We start from the raw sequence: 20,095 nt of genomic DNA on the forward strand, positions 1-20,095 counted from the left end.
AAGAGAATCACTCATCCATTAGAGGGGACCCAAAGACCATGGAAATGGCATTTCATCCTGATGGATACACATCCCGAGGTTTGGGATCAGACAACCCTGCTCTCAAATGCCAGCTCCAAGCTTACTTCTGAGACATTTAACCTCAGTCTGCTCACTTGTAAAATGGAGACAATCACCCACTCACTGGAAAATGTGTTCCCTCCTATCAGAGACTTTCCTCTCTGAGCCAGGCACTGTTCTAGGCACTGGCACATCAGTGAATAAGAGGGTCTTCCCCTCATGAAGTCTGCAGCCAGAAGGAGAGAGTGATTATTTGTGGTAGTGACCAGGAGTGAACAAAAGTTAGGAGAGGTATTCCTGCATAGGGACCAGCAAGCACGGAGGGCCAGAGGCTGGAAAGAGCTTGTTTTGGAAGAGGGCAGTGGTCAGGGGAGAGCCATGGCCGGTGAGGTCGGACAGGCGGACTGGGCCAGCCCAGGTGCGTGGGCTCAGAAGCGGTTTGCATGGTGCTGGATCTTCCTAGAAGCAGGTGCGGGTCTGCCTGGGCTCCAGCAGGTGCTGACGGGGAGGGGGCACGGTCATCCAGGTGGTCTGGACGAGGCTGGCAGCTGTGGAAGCAGGCGGGGGGACAGGCAAGCTCTGCCCGTTAGCTACTACAAGGTAAGTGGCCCAGTCCTGGCATGGCGCATGTAGGGGCTTACAGATCCGCTATTTAGTCTCAGATCTAAAGAGACCTAATCTGAGAATCCCAGGATGGGATCGACCCCACAGCCTCCCCGTAAATGCCAAATTGCTTCCTCTTCCCCTTGCCATCACTTCTGGTTGGGCCTCCTTGCCCTGCTGTTGCTCTTGACTTCCACGGGCCACCAGGACCAGGTCCCTGTCCTGGGTCCCCTCTGGTTGTGAAGCAGCCTTGCCCTCCAGTTGTGCTCCCTGCCTCTGCCACCCACGCCCTACCCTCCAGATGCTGTGAACCTGAGGCCCCGCCACGGTGGCTTCCTAAGCTGGGCTCCAAGTTGAGAAAAGGTGGTGAGTCACAGTGACCATCTGCCTGGGCCAGGCCAACAGACCAGCTGCCTGGCATTGGGAAATGGGGAAAGCGGAGACAGTGCCAGGGGGAGGTGGGAGTCCAGGTCACACACCCGAGGATTTGCCACCTTGACCTAGGAAGGCCCTTTGACCTCTCTGAGCCTCAGTGTCTCGCCTGCAAAATAGAATGATGCTATCCAAGGTTTGTCTGGAGGGTAAACGGGGTTAACCCATAGAGTACCTGGCCGTGTGCCTGGCATATATGACAAAAGCAGTCACCAAGCGGGAGCCAGACTTTGCCTTATGCTCTGCCCTGGATTTTAGCTAACCAATTCTTGGCGCAGTGAAAAGGAGCTCTTGGGAGCCCCAGCTGGGATTCCAACCCGGACTCTCTGAGGGCGGTGGGAACCTGGGTAACTGACTTCCCCCAACTGGGTCCCATTTTCCCTTCTGTAAAATGGGTATCCATCTTCTAAGTTTGTAACGCACCCAACCTGGCCCATAGTGGTGCTCAATAAATGGTATGATGCCAAGGGGCAGGGACTGAATGGAAGAAGAGGAAACAGGCACAGCATGTGGTGGGGGTAGTAGGAGCACAGGGAAATGGGGAGGTTCATGATCTTGGCTCTAACCCTCTCCTGCCCCCGAGGCACCGTCTCTGCCAAACTGAAACCCAGGTAGTCAGAGAAACCTGGGCTTGCACAGGCCTGAAAATTTAACAGCCACTGTCAGTGGGCCTCAGTTTCCTCATCTGCAAAATGGAACCATCCTTCTTGCCCAGTTAAAACCAGGACAAAGGTCTGAAACCAAGATGGGTAACATGAAGCCAGAGGGGCTGGTCACTGTGAGTTCTGGCAGGTGCTCGAAGGGACCAGGGCTGTGAGTGTGCAGAGCCCGGCTCATGTTGGCTGAGCCTCTCACCCCGGTCCTTGTGTTCCATCTTTCACACTCACCACAGCTCTGCAAGTCTGGGGTTACACAAGCCCCATTTTCATGGAGGAGGAAACTGAGGCTCTGTGAGATAAAGTGGTAGACCCATGAGCTCACAACGAGGAGGTGGGTGGAGGCAAACCTGACTCCAAACTCTGGACTGCTGGGGATCCCACCTCCTGGATGGCCTCCCGGATGGCCTGTTGGCCACTCCCTGTGGACTCCTGCCCCATGGCTCTCCAAAAGCAGACAAAAGCCCTTGAAAGTCCTATGTTCCTTAGGGCCCAAGGTCAACCACAGGGGGGCTCTGAGCTGTTCGTGAGGACAGACAGGGGGAGACTGACTCCAGGAAGAAGGGAGGACCTTCAGGGTAGCCAGCTTTGCACACAAATGTCCTGGGTGCTTGTATTCTTTCTTCTTTGGTGGTGGTGGGGGTGTAGGGTGTGGATGCCGGAGATCAGATGATCCACAAACTGTGACCTTGCAGCCAAAGCAGCCCTGGGAGAGCGGCAGCCTCGGGATGGGCCTGCTCAGCCCATGGCGAGGACTCTGAGCCCCCCTGGGATGCCCTGCCAGCCAACTTCCCCATCTCCAGGGGCAGGGACTCCAGCTGCCATCTTTCCTCCTCATAGGAAGGAAGGGGGCCCACCACCTCCCTCAGTCCAGGGCTCCCAAGGGCTAACAGCAGGTGCCGGCTGTTGAGGACATGTCCTTGAGGACATTCAAGGACAAGAGTGAACAGAGAAGCACTACCTGCCGTTGAGACTTCCAGAAATGTTTCTGGGAGGGGCCTTGGGCTGCTGTACCAGGACTGTCAGCATTGCCAAGGAGGCACGGCTCACAGGAAGGGTGGTCCACTGGAAGGACGGAGAACCAGAGGCTCACACCCTTCTACCGAGACCTCTTATATGGACACTTTCTTTCTTTTTAAAGATTTTATTTTTAAGTCATCTCTATGCCTAGTGTAGGGCTCGAACTCACAACCCTGGGATCAAGAGTTGCACACTCCACTGACTGAGCCCTTCCAGGGCCCCTTATAAGGACATTTTCTAAGATCAAAAAGCCTAGACTGTAAGGCAGAAGAAAACCCCAACCCCCAAAAAGCTCATACGAGATTTGATCATGTGAACAGTATCCTAAGTAGAGATTTCTATTCTCTAAAGGACATACAAGGTTACCAGATGGGTGTCAGACTGAAGAAGAATATTTTCTAGGTCAAAACCAACAGGGGGTCAATATGTAGGTGGTAACACAAGGAAGTCCTATAAATTGACAAGAAAAATTCAGGAAACACAATAAAAAAATGGACAAAATAAAAATAAAATATATTAAAAATTTTTTAAAATGAAAATAAGGGGAATGAAAATCAGATAAAAATAATTAAAATTGACAAAAATATAAAAGAAATAACATTTTAAAGTTAAAACAGCAAAAATTTTAGAAAAACAAAAGAGTAAAACTAAAACTACATCTATAACATAAATTTAAATGCATTAAAGTTATTTTTAATTACAATTAGACATTACAACTACTAATAATGAAAACCTAAAAAACAAAACGGAAGGGTTTACATAAAGTAAAAAAGAAAGAATTTTAAGTAAGTGAAACAAATTTAAGAATAAAATAAGAACTTGGCAATTCATAACAATTTAAAAAAGAAAGAAAGGAAAATAAAATACAAAACAGGAGCAGGCTTTTACACGACCCCGTACTGATAATATGCTATGAATTAAGGAGTCTGATTGACTCAAATGCCTGCCAGAAGAGGGGCAGGGTGGAGGAGGAAGGAAAAGCATGTTCAAAAGACAGCATCTGACTGGGTTTTTCCAGCCTGCTGTGGGCAGAGGATAGGACGTCAGGCCCCACGATGGCCTCATCCACAAACAGCCATCACATCAATTATACATTTAAAACACACCAGCACCACGAACACGTACCACACACAACCTTCCATCCTCACTGCTGTCCTCTGAGGGCCGGTTTCATAGAGTGAACAGAGGCTCAGAGAGGGTAATCCTGTGTCACAGTCACACAGCATTTAGGACCACTCTACCCTCTGAATCTGGGCTCCTGAGGACTTCCAAACACAGGCAGGGACAGGTCTGACATCAGGCTGGAATGTTCTGGATGCTAGCAAGAGCCAACCTCCCATGGCGCATGAGGGTTACCACCATTAATTGAACACCTACTATCTCTCAGGTGGGGTACATGCATAATCTTGATCTTGATATATGATATAGATGCTTTGATCGTTCCCAAGGTGCTGACAGATGACACTGAGATTCGGTAATGGAATATTTTCACCCAAGCACGGCAGGAGCGGAGATGGGAGCTCAGCCCAGGCGTGTCACAGCCCAAATCCCACCCTCCTCGCCTGGTGCTGGAACTCTTGAGAGCTCCCCCTATTTGCTAGAAATGTCTTTTGCAAGTCAGCCAATGGAGGCACAGAAGGGAGAGATGACATGCCCAAGGTCACTCAGCTAGTGAGTGGCAGAGCCCATGGCCTTCATGACAGCCTGCTGGCCACCCCCTGCTCATGTGGGGCTTGCTAGAGACAGCCGTGCCCCTGTGCCAACACCAGGGCAGGCTCCGGAAGGGCAGCCGTGACATTCCTTCCCTGCGAGTCTCCACCCCTGCGGATGTGGGCACCGCTGTTGGGCTTCAGGGAAAGTGGAGGCTTCTGGCAAAAGTGAGTGGTTTTCCCCATGTGGTCTGGGTCCCCCAGGCTCGGGAATGCCTTTCTTTTGAGCTGGTGAAACAGAACCCCCACCATAATGGCAGACTGGGGCCCCCAGTGGGGACCACAGAGAAGGGGGTCCTGTGAATCATGTGGTGTGATTCCAAGAAATCATCCCAGGGCAGGCAGTGGTGGCCCAGCCTTCCACAGTCATGCCCAAAAGGAGGGCCTCACCCATCCGAGATGGGAACCAGATCATTCCCTGTGGGACCTGGAGGGATCCCCGGGGTTGGGGCTGAAAGGCATTTGTCTGAATGGCACCGCTGGCTGCACAGGCCAAGAAAGGAGGCTCCAGCCCATGGAGACCTGGAGGCACATCTCAGCCTCTCCCCATCCTGGCTCTGTGCCTTTGGCAAGTCAATTGCCCTCTCGGAGCTTGGAAGGCCTCCACTGTAGAATAAATAGGGTCACACCACCTCCTGGGCTATTCTGTGGCTAAACTGGGAGAAGGCCTGGCAGGGTGGTTATGCACCCTCCTTTGGAATTAATTGTCTGGGTTTAAATCCTGGTTTTGCCAAACTTACTTTGCCAAGCTAGTGGACTGAAGTATATGAAACTGCTAATATTTGGGCTCTTTTTGACCTATAAAAATGGCAATTTCATACTCTTCAACTAACACCCCCTTCTCTTAAATCAGTTTCCTCCGCTGTAAAATATGGATCATAGTCCTCACAGCAACCTATGAGGATTAAGTAAGGCTGGGAGACAACTGAGCTCAGTAGAGCGCGGGCTCTGAGACCAGGCAGGATTTGAACCTGGGCTGCGTGCCCTTGGGCAAGTTAGTTAACCTCTCTGTGCCTCAGTCTTCTCATCTGTGGAACGGGGATAATAATAGGACCTGTCTCATAGGTTTATTAAGAAAATTTAACCAGTTCATACATATAAAGTATTTAGAACAGTGCCTGATGTTGTTAAATAAAATAAAATAACAGGTAACAGCATCTGGCATAGAGTTAACGTTCGACAGTAAAACCAAATCAAAAACAGACTTTTAAAAACCTTGGATGCCAGCAAAAGTTCAGTATTTTTAAAGAAAAAAAATGTACGTTTTTAGGAACATGTACGTGTGTGGAAATGCACATGAGGGGCCTGGTCCTGGGTATCCACCATGCCCAGGGCCTCCTGTGTCCGGCCAGGGTCCCCAGCCTGCCGTTCTAAGGGAAGGATGGGCCTCAAGGCTGTGATGGCTCCAGTCTGGTCTGGGGCCTCAGCCAGCTCCTGCTCATGGAAGCACACAGCCAAGCCACGGAGCCTGTGGGGCACACAGGTCACTCCAGGGGCCCGTTGGAGGCTCTCAAGCCCATGTTGGCCTCTTGTGGTGATGGGCGTCGGGTCCCGGGGGTGGGGGTGGGGTGAGGTGTTGCCCTGCTTGAACCTCCATTTGCACAAGTCTTGGTCTCAAAGGTCTCAACTGGCCTTTTCAGCCCTAGCATTCCATTATTCTATAAAAAAGGAAAATGGAACCCTTCCGCAAAGTGTAAAGTGAACCACAGGGCGGTTCATGGCGTTGCGTGGGTTTTCCAGAGAAGTCTGTAGTAGGCAGGATTTGCTCCTGTGGGTCTGGAACCTGGAAGACCCACGGCACACATCTGTTTCCTATGTGACCTGGGACAAATCACGTCCCCTCTCTGAACCAGCCTTCCTTTTCTAGAAGGGCATAGGGGGCAACCATGCTGGCCCGGCAGGATCAGTGAGAAAGGCTCCCACGAAGTCTGGGGCTCACCAGCTGCTCAGGAGTGTCTGATGAAGAAGGATATTTAGGGCTCTGACTGATTGCTCTGTCTTCTGGGGCTACAAGCCACATGCCTTGAGAAGGACAAGGCCACCAATTCAAGTCCACCAAAAATAAGCATGCAGCTTGCACAATGTGTCAGGGACCATTGCTGCTTATTGAGGCAATCTGGTGTCGCAGGTGGAACTCTGCAGCCGGGCTCCCTGGGTTCACAGGCCCTCTGTTCTGGGACCCATGGGGCCTTAGTATCTCCATCTGTGATACAGGGACCTCCTGGAACCTGTCTCTGAGAGATTTACAAAGACTGTATTGGGTTCAGCTGATCCAACAGCCTCCACACTTCCTTGATGGCGGTAAAAATTCCCGTATTATATCAGTTCACACACAACATTCCGAAAACACATCAGTACAAACACTCACATGCTCTCACACCCACCTATGTGCACACACACACGAGCATGCACACTCGCTTCCTCGTACACACACTCAACCTGTACGTGTAAATGGAAACACACGTCTCAAAGTAATATTTAATCTTAATACTTGCAATACGTTCTGATATTTTCTAAAAAGGAGGTTAGCTATCTCTAGCCTCTGGGCCAAATCTGGCCCTTGGCCTCTTCATATGGCCTGTGAACTGAGGAGGGTTTCCAACAACAACAACAAAGAAGAGTATGGGACATGGCATTGGTGGCCCATAAAGCCAGAAGTATTTACTGTCTGGCCCTCTACAAAGAAAGTTTGCTGACCCCCCCCCCCAAGTATTTTCTATCCTATACTGTCATGTTCTGTTCGGCTGCACTGGACTCCGCTTCATTCACTGTTCGACTGTACTTCCTAAATTAATTCCCTGATCTGCTGATGGGTTGCAAACTGTGTATTCATACCAGTCTGTTTTCTCACTAGACGGAAAAATGGGTGAATGAACAGTGAACTGATTGACGGACGCAAAGACACAGGAGAAGAAAACAGGTAAGGTGACCTTAGCCAAGCAATGTCCCCTTGTTGAGTGTCAGATGGCTCAGCTGAGACCAGGAACACCCCAGACCTGCCACTGAAGGCTGTGTTGAGGGGCAGTGGGGTCCTGTCTGTGTCCGTCTTCCTGACGGGTCTGAAATTGACATCTCAAGGAGACACCGAGCCCTCTGACAGACGGGGACAGCGGAGCGCATCTCTACCGTCCTTGTCAACACCTAGACCAGAGCCCTGCCTGGAGGAGGGGCTCAGGGAGTATTTCTTTGGGATAAAGGCGACATGCCAGTGGCATCCAAGGCCCCTCTGTGACTGGATTCTCACCCTGTCTGCAGTTGGACCTCTCTTCCTCTGGCCACACAACCCCTTTGGCCTTTTCCACCTGACCAGACCCTCCCTTCCTCCTGCTGGAGTCCCTAGCCCTGTCCCTGCTCCCACCTCTCCTAACAAAAATCCCTGTGATGAGGCCCCTCTCAGATGCCATCACCCTTGCAGCCCCTGGCAAGTCATCAACAGGAAACCATGTATATTTCTACGCACAGGCCCTGGAGCTTCCAAGACGCTGGGTCCCTGGCCCCAAAGTTCCTGGACAGGTCAGCGGACTTTCTGAGCCTCTGTTCCCTTGTCTGGGAAATGGGTGTCTACTAGGCAGGGTGATAGCGAGGATTCCCACAGTGCAGAGCCCCTGGCACGTGGCCAGCCCTTGCTAAGTAGCCTCAAGTCTCTCCTTTGGTGACTGGGTGGGGGCTGGGTGGTTCCCATCCCTGCAGAGGGAGGTGGGTTCCCCCAAGGATGGGGGATGTGTGAGATGAAAGCAGCATCTCCTTCAAGCCCAAGTTTGGCTCCAGAACTGGCCGCAGAGCGAGAGGGCATGGGATCAGAGATAAGTTTACTGAGTGCCAAACATACTGCTTTCCTTTTCTCAAGCAGACCTATTTTATGAAGAAACCCAGGCCCTAAGGGGCAAAAATGACTTGCATTCTGCTGGTAGCCTTCTACTGACATGCAGTGCCTTTCCCAAACCCTCTGGGTATGGGCAACACCCCTTACTCCATCCTTTAGCAGCTGGTTCCCCTTCCAGAGCTGCCTCTGACAGGTGTCTTTACCTGGTGTCACCTGGAGGCCATCAGCGAGGGAGATGCCCCTTGTTCTGGGCCCGGCCCCAGCCCAGCCCTGCAGACAAGAAGCCAGGGTCCTTCCCCATTTCTGCCACTGCCTCAGGCACCTGCTTGCTGGGTCTTAGCATCCCTGCTACACACAGGGGACAGTGGGACTTTGCAGGACTTTGAGGTCCATGCGGGACTTTGCCTGCCCTGAGGTCCATGCGGGACTTTGCAGTTTATGAAGAATGATCATACTCATCCCACCCAAGGGAGCTGCTGCCACAGTCTTTTTATAGATGAAGAAAAAGAGACTCATTGAGGGAACAAGGGCAGAAGTGAGACTCAACGCACATGAAAGGCCCTTTCTCCCCAGTCCAGAGAGCATCCTAGCCTGCTGTCAAATGGGAGGGAGAAGTGGTAGAATCTTTACAAAGCACCTACTGGGAAGTCTGTCACAGCCTGCCTTTTTCTTGTTGCCTAAATGAAGCTCTGTATCAGGGTTTGGGGGGTGCAGACTGGAGCTCCCTCACGCTCCTTGACTGTCCCATTGCCCGGACACCCCAGCATGTCTCAAGAGAAATGTTTCCATCTGGTTCTGATTCATTTACACTTAATTAATCAACATGTTGTTTTGTAAGAGACACTTGAGATCCAAGAACCTTTCTCAAGCTTTTTCTTTCATTCTTTCTTGTCTTAGAAACAGAAAAATTAAAGAAAAAAAAAAAGAAGGAAGAAACAGAAAAATTGGGTTTCATCGGAAAGCAGTGACGCCAGGCTTGAGGAAGCGCGGGTCTGGGGGGGCCAGGCCCCGCGGGTGGCGGCTTGGGCTGGGCAGCTGCTGGGCCTTGCAGAGCAGGCCGAAGACTGAGGCCCAGGACTCAGGGATGGAGTGGGGGTTGGGGAAGCCAGGGAAGGGGTATCCCTCCACCGTGGCAGCTGCTTAAGGGCAGGTCCTGGGTCTTTAGACCTTGGTGTCTCCAAGCTTTCCAGCACAGAGCCTGGCACGGAATCCAGCCTGTAGCGGTTGTTGAATGAACAGGTGAAAGGACGGATGATGGATGACACCATGGCCAGGGCCTAGTTGTCTTCAGGACACAGTCTCCTTCTACAGTGACAGCAAAATGTCAAAGTCGCTAAGACCCTCAGGGATGTCGTGTGGAGTTTTCCAAGCAGCTGTCTCATGAAAAATGGCCCTCTCCTGCATAATTAGTTTGGGAAACGTCCTGCTGTCTAGCCCCACTGCTTTACCATGAATGCTCTGATAAGTCCTGCGGTGGAGAAATCTGCTAAGCCCAGCATTTCTCAAACCCATTTGGCCAGGATTCCTAAGACCAGTTGCCGAATATGCTATAGGAAGGGTTTTCCTATCCCTCCATCCCCCCACCCAGAGCCAATGGGGAAACTGAGGGTGTTGGCAGGAGCATGGGAGTCCACCGTCTGGGTGCAAAGGGGCCCCGGGGTGGGAGTGAAATCCAAGGCTCTCTCCATTGCTCCTGACTGATGAGTGGAGCTACAAGCCTCTCTCAGGAGATGCTGGAGGGGGCATGTTTATGTCCTATACACAAGACATCAATTACTGTGGGGAGGGGCGCCAAGAGCCCCTTTCCCAAACAGGGGCAGCATCGGGAGCAGTCATGTCCAACCTCTTCACCGAGCAACTGGGGATGGGGAGAGGGAGTGGAGGTTTTCTTTTTCTTTAATCTGTGTGTGTGTATGTGTGTGGGGGTGTCTTTTTAGAGCTGTAAAGCATCTTAAAGATCTCCCCAACCAACTCCTCTTCAGATGCGGAAATGGAGATTCTGGGAAGAGGAAAGGGAAGGCCAACAGCTCAGGAGCCATCCTGACAGACACAGTGGGATTCCAGCCTGTGTTGCTACTTACCTGCTGTGCAGCCTTGGACAGATCAGTTTCCCTCTCTGAATCCTCATCCAGATCATAAGCATCGCCCTGCCCGCCCACCCCCCCACCCCTGTGAGGCTGTTGTGAGTAGCCAGGGACACCACACACAGGAAATGAAGATGACTGGTACCGACAAGTGCCCCTAGGAGCCCGTGTACTTGGCTACTCACTTAACAAACATAAACATTCAGTCTTGCCCACAGCTGCCTGTGAGTCCAATGTTCCAGATTATCATTCCTTTTGTTAAAGGGGAGTCAATGAGGAGAAAGTTTTTATTTTTATTTCTTCAGTCTGTTCTAAAACTGAGAAAAATCTCAGAGATATTCTAAAAGACTGTCAGATGGGTAAACCCAGGCTCAGAGAGGCAAAGTGACTTCCCCAAGGTCACTCAGCTGGTCACTGGGGAAGACACCGTCCAAGGGCCATTCACGGAGGAACATTCCCACAAAGTCCCAAACCTGCCCCAGTTCCCCTGAAGCCCACCCACTGCTCAGACCCCTGGGTCCCTCCATCCAGACACACCAGGGATGGGAGCCCTTTGGGTCGGTCACCCCCACCCAATCCCACTTCCCCATTTTCCCAAAGTCCCTCTCTGCTTCCTGCTCCACTCCAGGAGTAACTGTGTCCATGCAGGGTTTTTCATTCAAACGGACTAGAAGCTTCTAGAAGGCACACTCTCTTTCTTATTCCCATGTAGCCTTGTTCGGACCTCGCAGGACAGCTTAGCAAAGTTCCCTAACCTGTAAAGCCTTGGCATCCAGCTGACATAGGAAGTGGTAGGGATTCCCTTAATGAGAGAAAACCTTGGCACAGTGGCTGGGATTCCAAGGTTGCCTCTCAGACTGGTACCAGCTCAGGAGACTTGCTCCCCTGCTCATCCTCCTCAGCCGGGCGGGCTCTGCCAACCTCCACTCTGCAGCAATGACCTCAAACGCACCTCTTGAGGACATTCTGACTCTCACAGTGAGCGACTGGGACATAGGACCCTATGGGCCCCAGGTACATTTCTAGTTTGACCTTGATTTACCTTCTGAATGTTCCCAGGAAGTCAAGATGGAAAAACTGGGGGGACTCTGGGGCTTCCGCTGGGTCATCTCAGAACAAATGGACTTGAATTCTGGTCTTAGGTCTCCCTGAATTCCCAAAGCTCATATCAGAGGGGGCCAGAGGGCCAGAGGGGGCCCACGAAGGAATACTGCCGCCCGGAAGGTGACAAGGTGAGTGAGGGTCAATGATGGGCCTGAGACTGGGCCATCTGGACTCCCAGCCCAACACTGTATATGTTTTCTCTCCGTTCAGCATGGATTCTTGGCATGGCTTCTAAGCCACTAATTCTGTCCCTTAGTCCCAGTGTTCTCTGACCTGGCACTTGGGGCCTCCTGTCTTTGCACAGAGCCACCCTCCTTCTCAGCAATGCTGCTACTATAGGGAGTGGGTCAGTGAGAGAGCCCTACCAGCCCCTTCCTTCCTTGGAGAGCAAGCCAGCTTACTAGACAGGTGCCCTGGGCCTCAGTCTACCTGTCTGTAAAGTGGGCCATCGGAGGTGTGCGTGGTCCATGGTGCCGGGACACCATGCTGATGTTCCAAGGGCCATCGCCCAGTCTGCCCCGCTGTGCACGCCCTGCCACCAGCCCGCTGCCCCTCTTACCTTGCTTCTTCCTTCGGCTCGCTGGGAGCATGTCCACGGCATGGGCGAGGAGCAGCAACAGGCAGAGTGGCGCCCGCATCTGGGCAGCCTGGTCGGGGCTGGCGCGCGGGGCTTTCCCCGGAGGCCCGATGTCTGCTCCCGGCGCGCGGGCACATCCGCGGGGCGAGGGCTCGATACCGCCGCCAGGCACGCGCCGTCCGCCCAGGGGCCGGCAGCCAGGTCGAGTGAGGGCGTCTGCGGAGCCGGGACACTGCCCTGGCTGGGAGGAGCCGGCGCGTGGGGCGGCGCGTTAACCAGCTCGGACGGCGCGCGCGGCTGGGGGCGGGGGTCGCCCGGCGGGGGTCGCCCGGCGGGGGTCGCCCGGCGGGGGTCGGGAGGTCGGGTTGGTTCGGCAGTCCGCGGTCTGGCGTCGTTCCGCCCCCTGCGCTGCCGCACACACAGACCCGCCGCCGGCCGGCCAGACGCAGGTACAAACGCGCGACGGCCAAGTGACCCCCATTCCGGCGCTCTCGGCACCCCGGACACCTTACTCCCCACCTGCCTCCGATTTTCTCCCTCCTCTGTTGCTCTTGGCTCTTGCGCCTGGCCCTTCGGGGCCGCTCCTGAACTTCCTCTTGTTTTCTCTGTGTCTCACAGTCCTGTACCCTGAGGCCTGACCGTCTGGTGTGCACACTCTCTGCTCTGCCTTGTTCTTTCAAGAGCGTCCCGGGACCCTTCTGGCCACCGACCTTGCATGTTTCCTGCGCGGCCTGCGGGGAGCCCCTAATCTTTGATGCCAAGTGACCGGCACCTCATAAATTCACTGGACTGTGTTTCCTCCAACCTTATCTACTGGATAGGGAGCAGCTCTGGCCGTTTTAACCCTTTCACAGCCGGATCCCTCCACCTACCCAGCAGACAGTGCACTCCTGCCTCTGGTCACATTCCCCACCTTAACCAAGACCAGTAATAATAATGGTAACTATCATTTTTGATGCTTGTGTGCTTGGGGTTGTGCTAAGCGCTTTACACATAATATCATCTTCAAAGTCACCCAGTGAGGGTCTACTCTGATCAGCCCCACTTTACAGGGAGGAAAGAAGCTCAGAGAGGCCAGTGACTTGCCCAAGGCCACACCCAGCAGGTCAGCGCCCTGTCTGCGTCCAGTGCCTGCCCTCTGGGCCACTACTCAGGACACAGTGGAACTTAGCTTGGACAGTCTCTTGCTGAACAACTGTCCTTTCCTTTTCCTATGTGTGTGGCTTGTCCCCCTTAGCCCCTTCTCTCCATCCTCAGTGAGTCCCAGGCCCTCCACGCCTCCAGGCCCTCTACCCTTCTGAGCCTTTCCTGTGTGGCCTCTCCATGAAATATTGGACTACACATCCCATCCCCTTTCTTCGCTGACTCATTCAGGACCCCGCCCTGGATATGCCCCTCATCCAGGAAGCCTTCCTGGATTCTCAGGCCACGTTCAGTTCTTTCTCTGGGCTTCCACAATCTCTTTATCACAGCTTGGCCCTAGGTGGTAACTATCGAAGTCTCTGTCCCTCACTCTACATTGTCAACTCTTGGGAGGCCAGAGATGAGGTCATATTTGGGTCCTGGAGCTCTGGGCCACACTGGATGTTGTAGAATGAATGAACGGATGAGCTCTCTGGATGGAGGAGTCTCCTGGTTTCTACATGGAATTCAGGTATGGGGAGAAATGAGGTAACCCTAGGAGATCTGGAGGAGGAAGTTGGAAAGTCAGCCCCTATCCAACCACCCCCAGTCCTGAAGTCTCCAGAGTCCAGAGCAGGATAGCCCTGGCGTGAGCAGGGCTGGGGAAGAGCAATGCGCATGGTGGCAGGGATGGGGGTGGTGGTGCGTGCCAAGGCCATGGCTATTGGACAGACACCCAGCTCTGCAGTCTGTAGCCTCTCAGTCCTTCTCTTCCCACGTCCTGTGCTCCAGCTACCCAGCCTCCTCTCTATCAGACTCTGCTGTGTGCCCTCAGCAGGGCTTTTTGCTGTTCCCACCGTCTGGAAAATCCTTCCGGAGATATCTTCAGGACCTGTCTCCGCTCAAGGTTACCTCCTCAAAGAGGACCCCACTGACCGCTCCAGATAAAGCCGAACATTTCCTTTACCCCCTTACTTTGCTTTATTCTCCATGGTACCAAGTACATAGTTTTGTTTGAGTTTGCAGTTGGCTTGTTTGTAAGTTCTACGAGGGCAGGAATCTTCTATATTATCTGTATGCATAACACAGAAAGTGCTTAATAAATATGTGTGGAATGAATAAAAGAATGGATGAATGAGGGCTCACTCACCCACTGATTCACTGTAGGACCTCAGGCACCTCCTGCTGTCTTGGGCTCAGTTCCCCCTGTTCAGTGGCACGGATGGGCTTTTGTGTTTTCTGAGAGCCTTAGAATCCGCTATTTCTCAGATTCTGTGAGCCAGAACTCAGACCTCTACTCAGCCGTGAGATGTACAGAGGGTGTCAGGGTCTCTGTAGCTATAGGAGGCTGTCTGGGAATCTTAGCCTGCCATCTGGTCATCCTCAAGACAAGCATCCAGAGAGGACACCAAGGCCAGTGGCATCCCAGGAGGTGTGCACACTAGGGGCATCAGTTAAGGAAGCACAGGACACAGTCACAAATAGATGAAGACTGGTATAATGGCTACAGCACATGACAGTCCTATTGGGCGTTCTGGATCAGCAAATCCTTCCCCTGCATGGACAGCCGGGTCTCAGGTTACTTCCAGCTTGTGCTCTGCTCTCAATACATGGCTTCAAGCTTGCTGTGGATGGGGCAAGGCATGGAAGATCGTCTATGGGGGATACTGATGTCCTCCCACCTCCCACGGGCCAGAATTCAGTCACGTAGCCACACCTACCTGCAAGGGTGGTTGGGAAATGCAGTCTAGCCACGTGCTCAGGAAGAAAACCAAAAGAGTTTGGTGAACATTGGGCCATTCTATCACACTGGACCACTCTCATTCTTGCCTTAAAGAGGCAGTAGTTCTTGCCTGTGTTGGATCTGACCACTGCATGTTCTTTTTCCTAAACAGCCAGAGGACCTGGATTTTCTTCCAGGTGAAGGCCAACATTTTTCTTGGGTCTGCAAGGGCTGAAGGATGGCTCCTGCTAGAGTGACCAGTTGTCCCAGTTTGCCAGGAATTGCAGAGTTTCCTGGGATGGAATTCTATTTCATGTACAGCTTTATGTAACCACCACCACATCGAGATACTCAACCGCACTGGCAAAAAACTCCCTTGTTACCCTTTTCGACTCCATCCACTCTCTCCTTTATACCTCAACCCCTAACAACCACCAATCTGTTCCCCATTTCTACAATTATGTTGTTACACAAATGTTACATAATGGAATCTTGTTGCAGGTGTCCTTGTGAGATTGGCTTTCTTTATTCAGCTGAATTTCTTGAGTTTCGTCCAAGTTTTGCATGATTAACAGTTGCATTTTAGGGGCACCTGGGTGGCTCAATCAGTTAAGTATCTTCCTTCAACTCAGGTCATCATCTCAGGGTCCTGGGATCGAGCCCTATGTTGGGTTCTGGGCTCCCAGCTCAGGGCGGAGCCTGCTTCTCCCTCTGCTTGCCCTTCCCCCTGCTTGTGTTCTCATTCTCTATCTCTCTGGAAAATAAATAGATAAATAAATAAATAAATAAAATCTTTAGAAGAAAAATAGTTGCATTTTAATGCTGAGTAATATTTCATTGTATGAATGTACTGGAGTTTCTTTAGTCATTCATTCTTTGAAAGACATTTAGATAACTTCCAGTTTTTGGTTATTAAGTATAAGGCTACTATGGATGTTTTTGTCTACAAGTTTCTGTATATCGTCTTCAGCAAAATGTCTGTGCATGTCTTTTGAATTTTTTAAAAAATATGTTTAAATTTTTTTTAACAAACATACAATGTATTATTGGCCCCAGGGGTACAGGTCTGTGAATCACCAGGTCTTTTGCACTTTCTGATTGTAATTTTTTAGTTTTACTGTTGCATTTTAAGAGTTCTTTATTTCATACAGAAGTCCTTTGCTGAGTATATGATTTGCTAGTATTTTCTCCTAGTCTATAATTTGTCCCTTCATCTTCTTTCCAGCATCTTTTACAGAGCAAAGGTATCTAATTTTGATAAGGTTCACCTTCTCAAGTTTTCCTTTCATGGATTATTCTTTTGGTGTCAAATCTAAGAACATTTGCCTAGTCTCAAGTCTCAAAGATTTTCTTCTATCTTTTTTCTAGAAGTTATATCTTTTTATGTTTAAGTTCACAATCCATTTTGAGTTGATTTTTGCATAAAGAATGAGGTCTACATCCAGGTTCATTTTTTGCCTGTGGATGTTCAAGTGATCCAGTATGATTTGTTGAAGAGGCTGTCTTATCTTCATGGAATTGCTTTTGTTCCTTTGTCAAAAATTAATTGGGCGTATTTATGTGAATCTATTTCTGGGTTATCTATTCTGTTCTGCAGACTATGTGTTGTTCTGTCTGCCAATACCTCACTGATTACCTCACCTGTCCTGATTACTGAAATCTTGAATCTGGGTAATCTGATCTCATCCACCTTATCCTTTCTCAAAACTGTTTTAGCTATTCTAGTTCTTTTGCCTTTCAATATAAATTTTATAGTAATTTTGCCTATTCTTACAAAAAATCTTGCTGGGAATTTTATCAGAATTGCATTAAACATGTATACAATTTGGGGAGAATTGACATCTTGACTATATTGAGTCTTCCATCCATGAACATGGTATATCTCTTCATTTATTTATATCTTCTTCAATTTTTTTTAAGAATCAGTGTTTTGCCATTTTCAAGTCCTAAAATTTTTATTTGATTTGCACCTAAGAATTTTTCTTTCCTTTAAAAAAAGGATTGTAAATTGTATTGTATTTTCAATTTTGTTGCCCCATGTGTTCATCCCTAGTTTACAGAAATACAACTTATTTTTATGTATTGATCTTCCACCCTGACACCTTACTGAACTTACTAGTTTAAGAAGTATTTTTGCACATTTCTAGGGTTTTCCAACAAAGATAACATGTCTCCTGCAAATAGGGACAGTATTCTTTCTTTCGTTCTGATTTGTGATCCTTTTATTGCCTTTTCCTTCTTTATTGTATTGGCTAGAACTTCTAGCACTGTAGTGAATAAGTGTGATGGGAGAAGACATCCTTGCCTTGTTCCCAACCTTAGTGAGAAAGCATTCAGTCTTTCATCATTAAATACAATGTTGGCTGTAGGGTTGTTTTTTTTTTTTTGGATGCTCTTAATAAGTTGAGAGATTTTCTCTCTATTGCTATTTTTCTGAGAATTTTTAATCAGGAATGGGTGTTGAATTTTGTCAAAAAATTTTTTTTGTATCCATTATTGATATAATCATGTGATTTTTCTTCTTTAGCTTGTTGATGTAGTGCATTGATTGATTTTTGAATATTGAACTAGCCTTCCCTCCCTAGAATAAACCCCATTTGGCCATGGTGTAGGATTCTTTATATATTTTGCTGAATTCTACTTGATAATATTTTGTTAAGGACTTTCACATCTATATTCATGAAAAACATTGACCTGTATATAATGTTTGTAACTATCTTTGTCTGGTTTTGGTATCAAGCTAATACCAACCCCAGTAGAACCAGAAGTACAAAGCACAGCAGACTAGAAATGCAAGGGTTCTGGAAACTAAATGGTCATTGTAACTCCAGCCTCCAAAAGTATATAAGAACCTACATACTACACCTAAAAAGTGAGACTGCCAGCCAAATAGGGTAGGGCCTTAAATAGGGCCTGAAGTTGCCTAATATGCTAGCTCAAACCACAGTTTGAATGAGAAAAGACAATCCACTAATGCTGAAACCAGGGTGATTCAGATGTTGGGATCATCTGACAAGGACTTTAAAGCAGCCATCCAAAAAGTGCTTTGGCAAGAAATTATAAATTCTTTTGAAATGAATGAAAACATAGAAAATCTCAACAAAGAAAAAAAGTTATTTTAAAAAGAGCCAAATTGAAAGTACAAAACTGAACAATACAATAATTGAAAAAAAGAGAAAAGAAAACCTTGAGGATGGACTCAGTGGTAGAGTGGTGATAACCAATGATAGACAATGACCCCCAACTTCCTCCTTCAACAGGTGGCATAGCCTAGGCTTGTTCTATGCTCTTTTCCAGAACTCCCCAGCAGGGTAGAGATCTCCAGATGTCCCAGTGGTACCTGTCTTGATGTTCTGCCCTTCATGGGCTGGCCTCCCACCCTGTTTCACAATTTATTCCCAGCCTCGCATTTCCCAGGATCAATTCCCAAATAAACTCTTGAACTCCAATCTTTGTCTCAGTGTTTGCTTCACAGCAACCCCAAACAAAGACAGTATCTTAATTTTCATGGCCTTGCATGGGGAAGTAAAGGTAAATACAACGTCCAATCCAGAATAAGTTCTCACTAGTAATATGCATTATCTGTGTCTCAGTTTCCCCTCCTACAAAAGAACAGCATTGAATCTTCCACCTTCCTCTGCTGAACTTTGTCTTGTTCTCCTGCTAAATCAGAACCTCCACCTCATCCTGTCCTGATTCTTCACCTCATCTGGTTTTTCCCAAGGGAGGGCAAACAGCCCGGTCCCTGGGTTGTTCAGGCAAACAAAGGAGCTGCTTTGGGCCAGCTGCCCCTCCTTCACCAACCCTGGTAGAATCGCAGCCTCCGTGGTGGGTTGGGTTGTTGTTTTTAATACCAGTGTGAAATAAATTGAAAAATTACCCATAAAATACAGGTTTTCAGCAGCTGGCCTGAAATTTCTTTCCATAAACAAACAAGTTTAAAGAGATGCCTTAATGCCACCCGCCAACTCCTCCCCCAGCCTTTTATGTCCCCTGGTGGGAGTGGGGTCTGCTAAGAGATGGCCTCCTGGGGAAAGGCAGCTGCTGGAGGCCACGGGTCATTGCCTGGCCTGCTGCTGACTTGCACCTCTCACCCCTGTCTGTCTGCTCCAGGAAGAATCCCCCAGACTCGTCCCCCATCCCCAGTGCTTACACTCAGTGTGAACTTGGGAGCCAAAGAACCTAAGGTCCAAATCAGAGATTTTCTACATAGTAAGTGTGACTTTAAGCAAAGTACTTAACCTATCTCTGCCTCAGTTTCCCCATCTGAAAATAGGGATAGAGTCAGTACCTACTTCATAGGCTTGTTTGAAGATTAAATTAAATATACATAAAGCTTGGAGAAGAGTGCCCAACACAAGGCTGTGCTGTGTAACTGTTAGCTATTATTAGTTTTACAGGGCGGAAGAGAAACTAGGATAGATGGGATAGGGAGGGAGACAAACCATAAGTGACTCTTAATCTCACGAAACAAACTGTGGGTTGCTGGGGGGAGGGGGGTTGGGAGAAGGGGGGTAGGGTTATGGACATTGGGGAGGGTATGTGCTTTTGGGTAAATTGGAAGGCGAGGTGAACCATGAGAGACTATGGACTCTGAAAAACAATCTGAGGGGTTTGAAGTGGCGGGGGGGTGGGAGGTTGGGGTACCAGGTGGTGGGTATTATAGAGGGCACAGCTTGCATGGAGCACTTGGTGTGGTGAAAAAATAATGCATACTGTTTTTCTGAAAATAAATAAATTGGAAAAAAAAAAGAAACTAGGATAGAAGGTGGAGTAGGAGGCTTAGTGACATTTGGACTTTTCCATGATCCTTCTTTGGGGTTTCTCCTGGGGTGTTTATATAAACATCTGCCCGACACCCTGCAGTTTGCAAGGATTGCTGACATCCGCTATTTCATTTGGCTTGACATTTAACTATGGAAGTATTCAGGATGGAGGTTATAATTATGCCCAGCTCACAGAACAGGAAACTGAGGCCTAGAAGGTGAACTGACTCACCTGTGGTGTCAGGCATTTCTTTTTTGGGGAGTCTGAAAACCCAAGATGCATCCTGATCCTGGTTATACATAGAAACCTGACTCATAGTAGACTGAGTCCTGGTCATTCATCACACACTGAAACTTGACCTTGATCCTAGACCAAATACAATCCTGGGCCTAGGTGGGGTTCTGATCCCATTTGT

General features: G+C 49.4%; 1 protein-coding gene across 2 annotated transcripts in view; it reads right to left on the reverse strand.

The window, feature by feature from the left end:
• RSPO4 (R-spondin 4) overlaps positions 1–12,129 on the reverse strand; it is a 30,400-nt gene extending 18,271 nt beyond the window's left edge. For both annotated transcript variants that reach the window (XM_044262364.1, XM_044262363.1), the window contains exon 1: positions 12,051–12,129. In XM_044262364.1, the coding sequence (XP_044118299.1) occupies positions 12,051–12,129 (79 nt within the window). The remainder of the gene's footprint in view (positions 1–12,050) is intronic.
• Between the last annotated feature and the right edge of the window lie 7,966 nt (positions 12,130–20,095).

This window comes from Neovison vison, chromosome 8 (assembly GCF_020171115.1).
Source record: "Neovison vison isolate M4711 chromosome 8, ASM_NN_V1, whole genome shotgun sequence".
NCBI lineage: Eukaryota > Metazoa > Chordata > Mammalia > Carnivora > Mustelidae > Neogale > Neogale vison.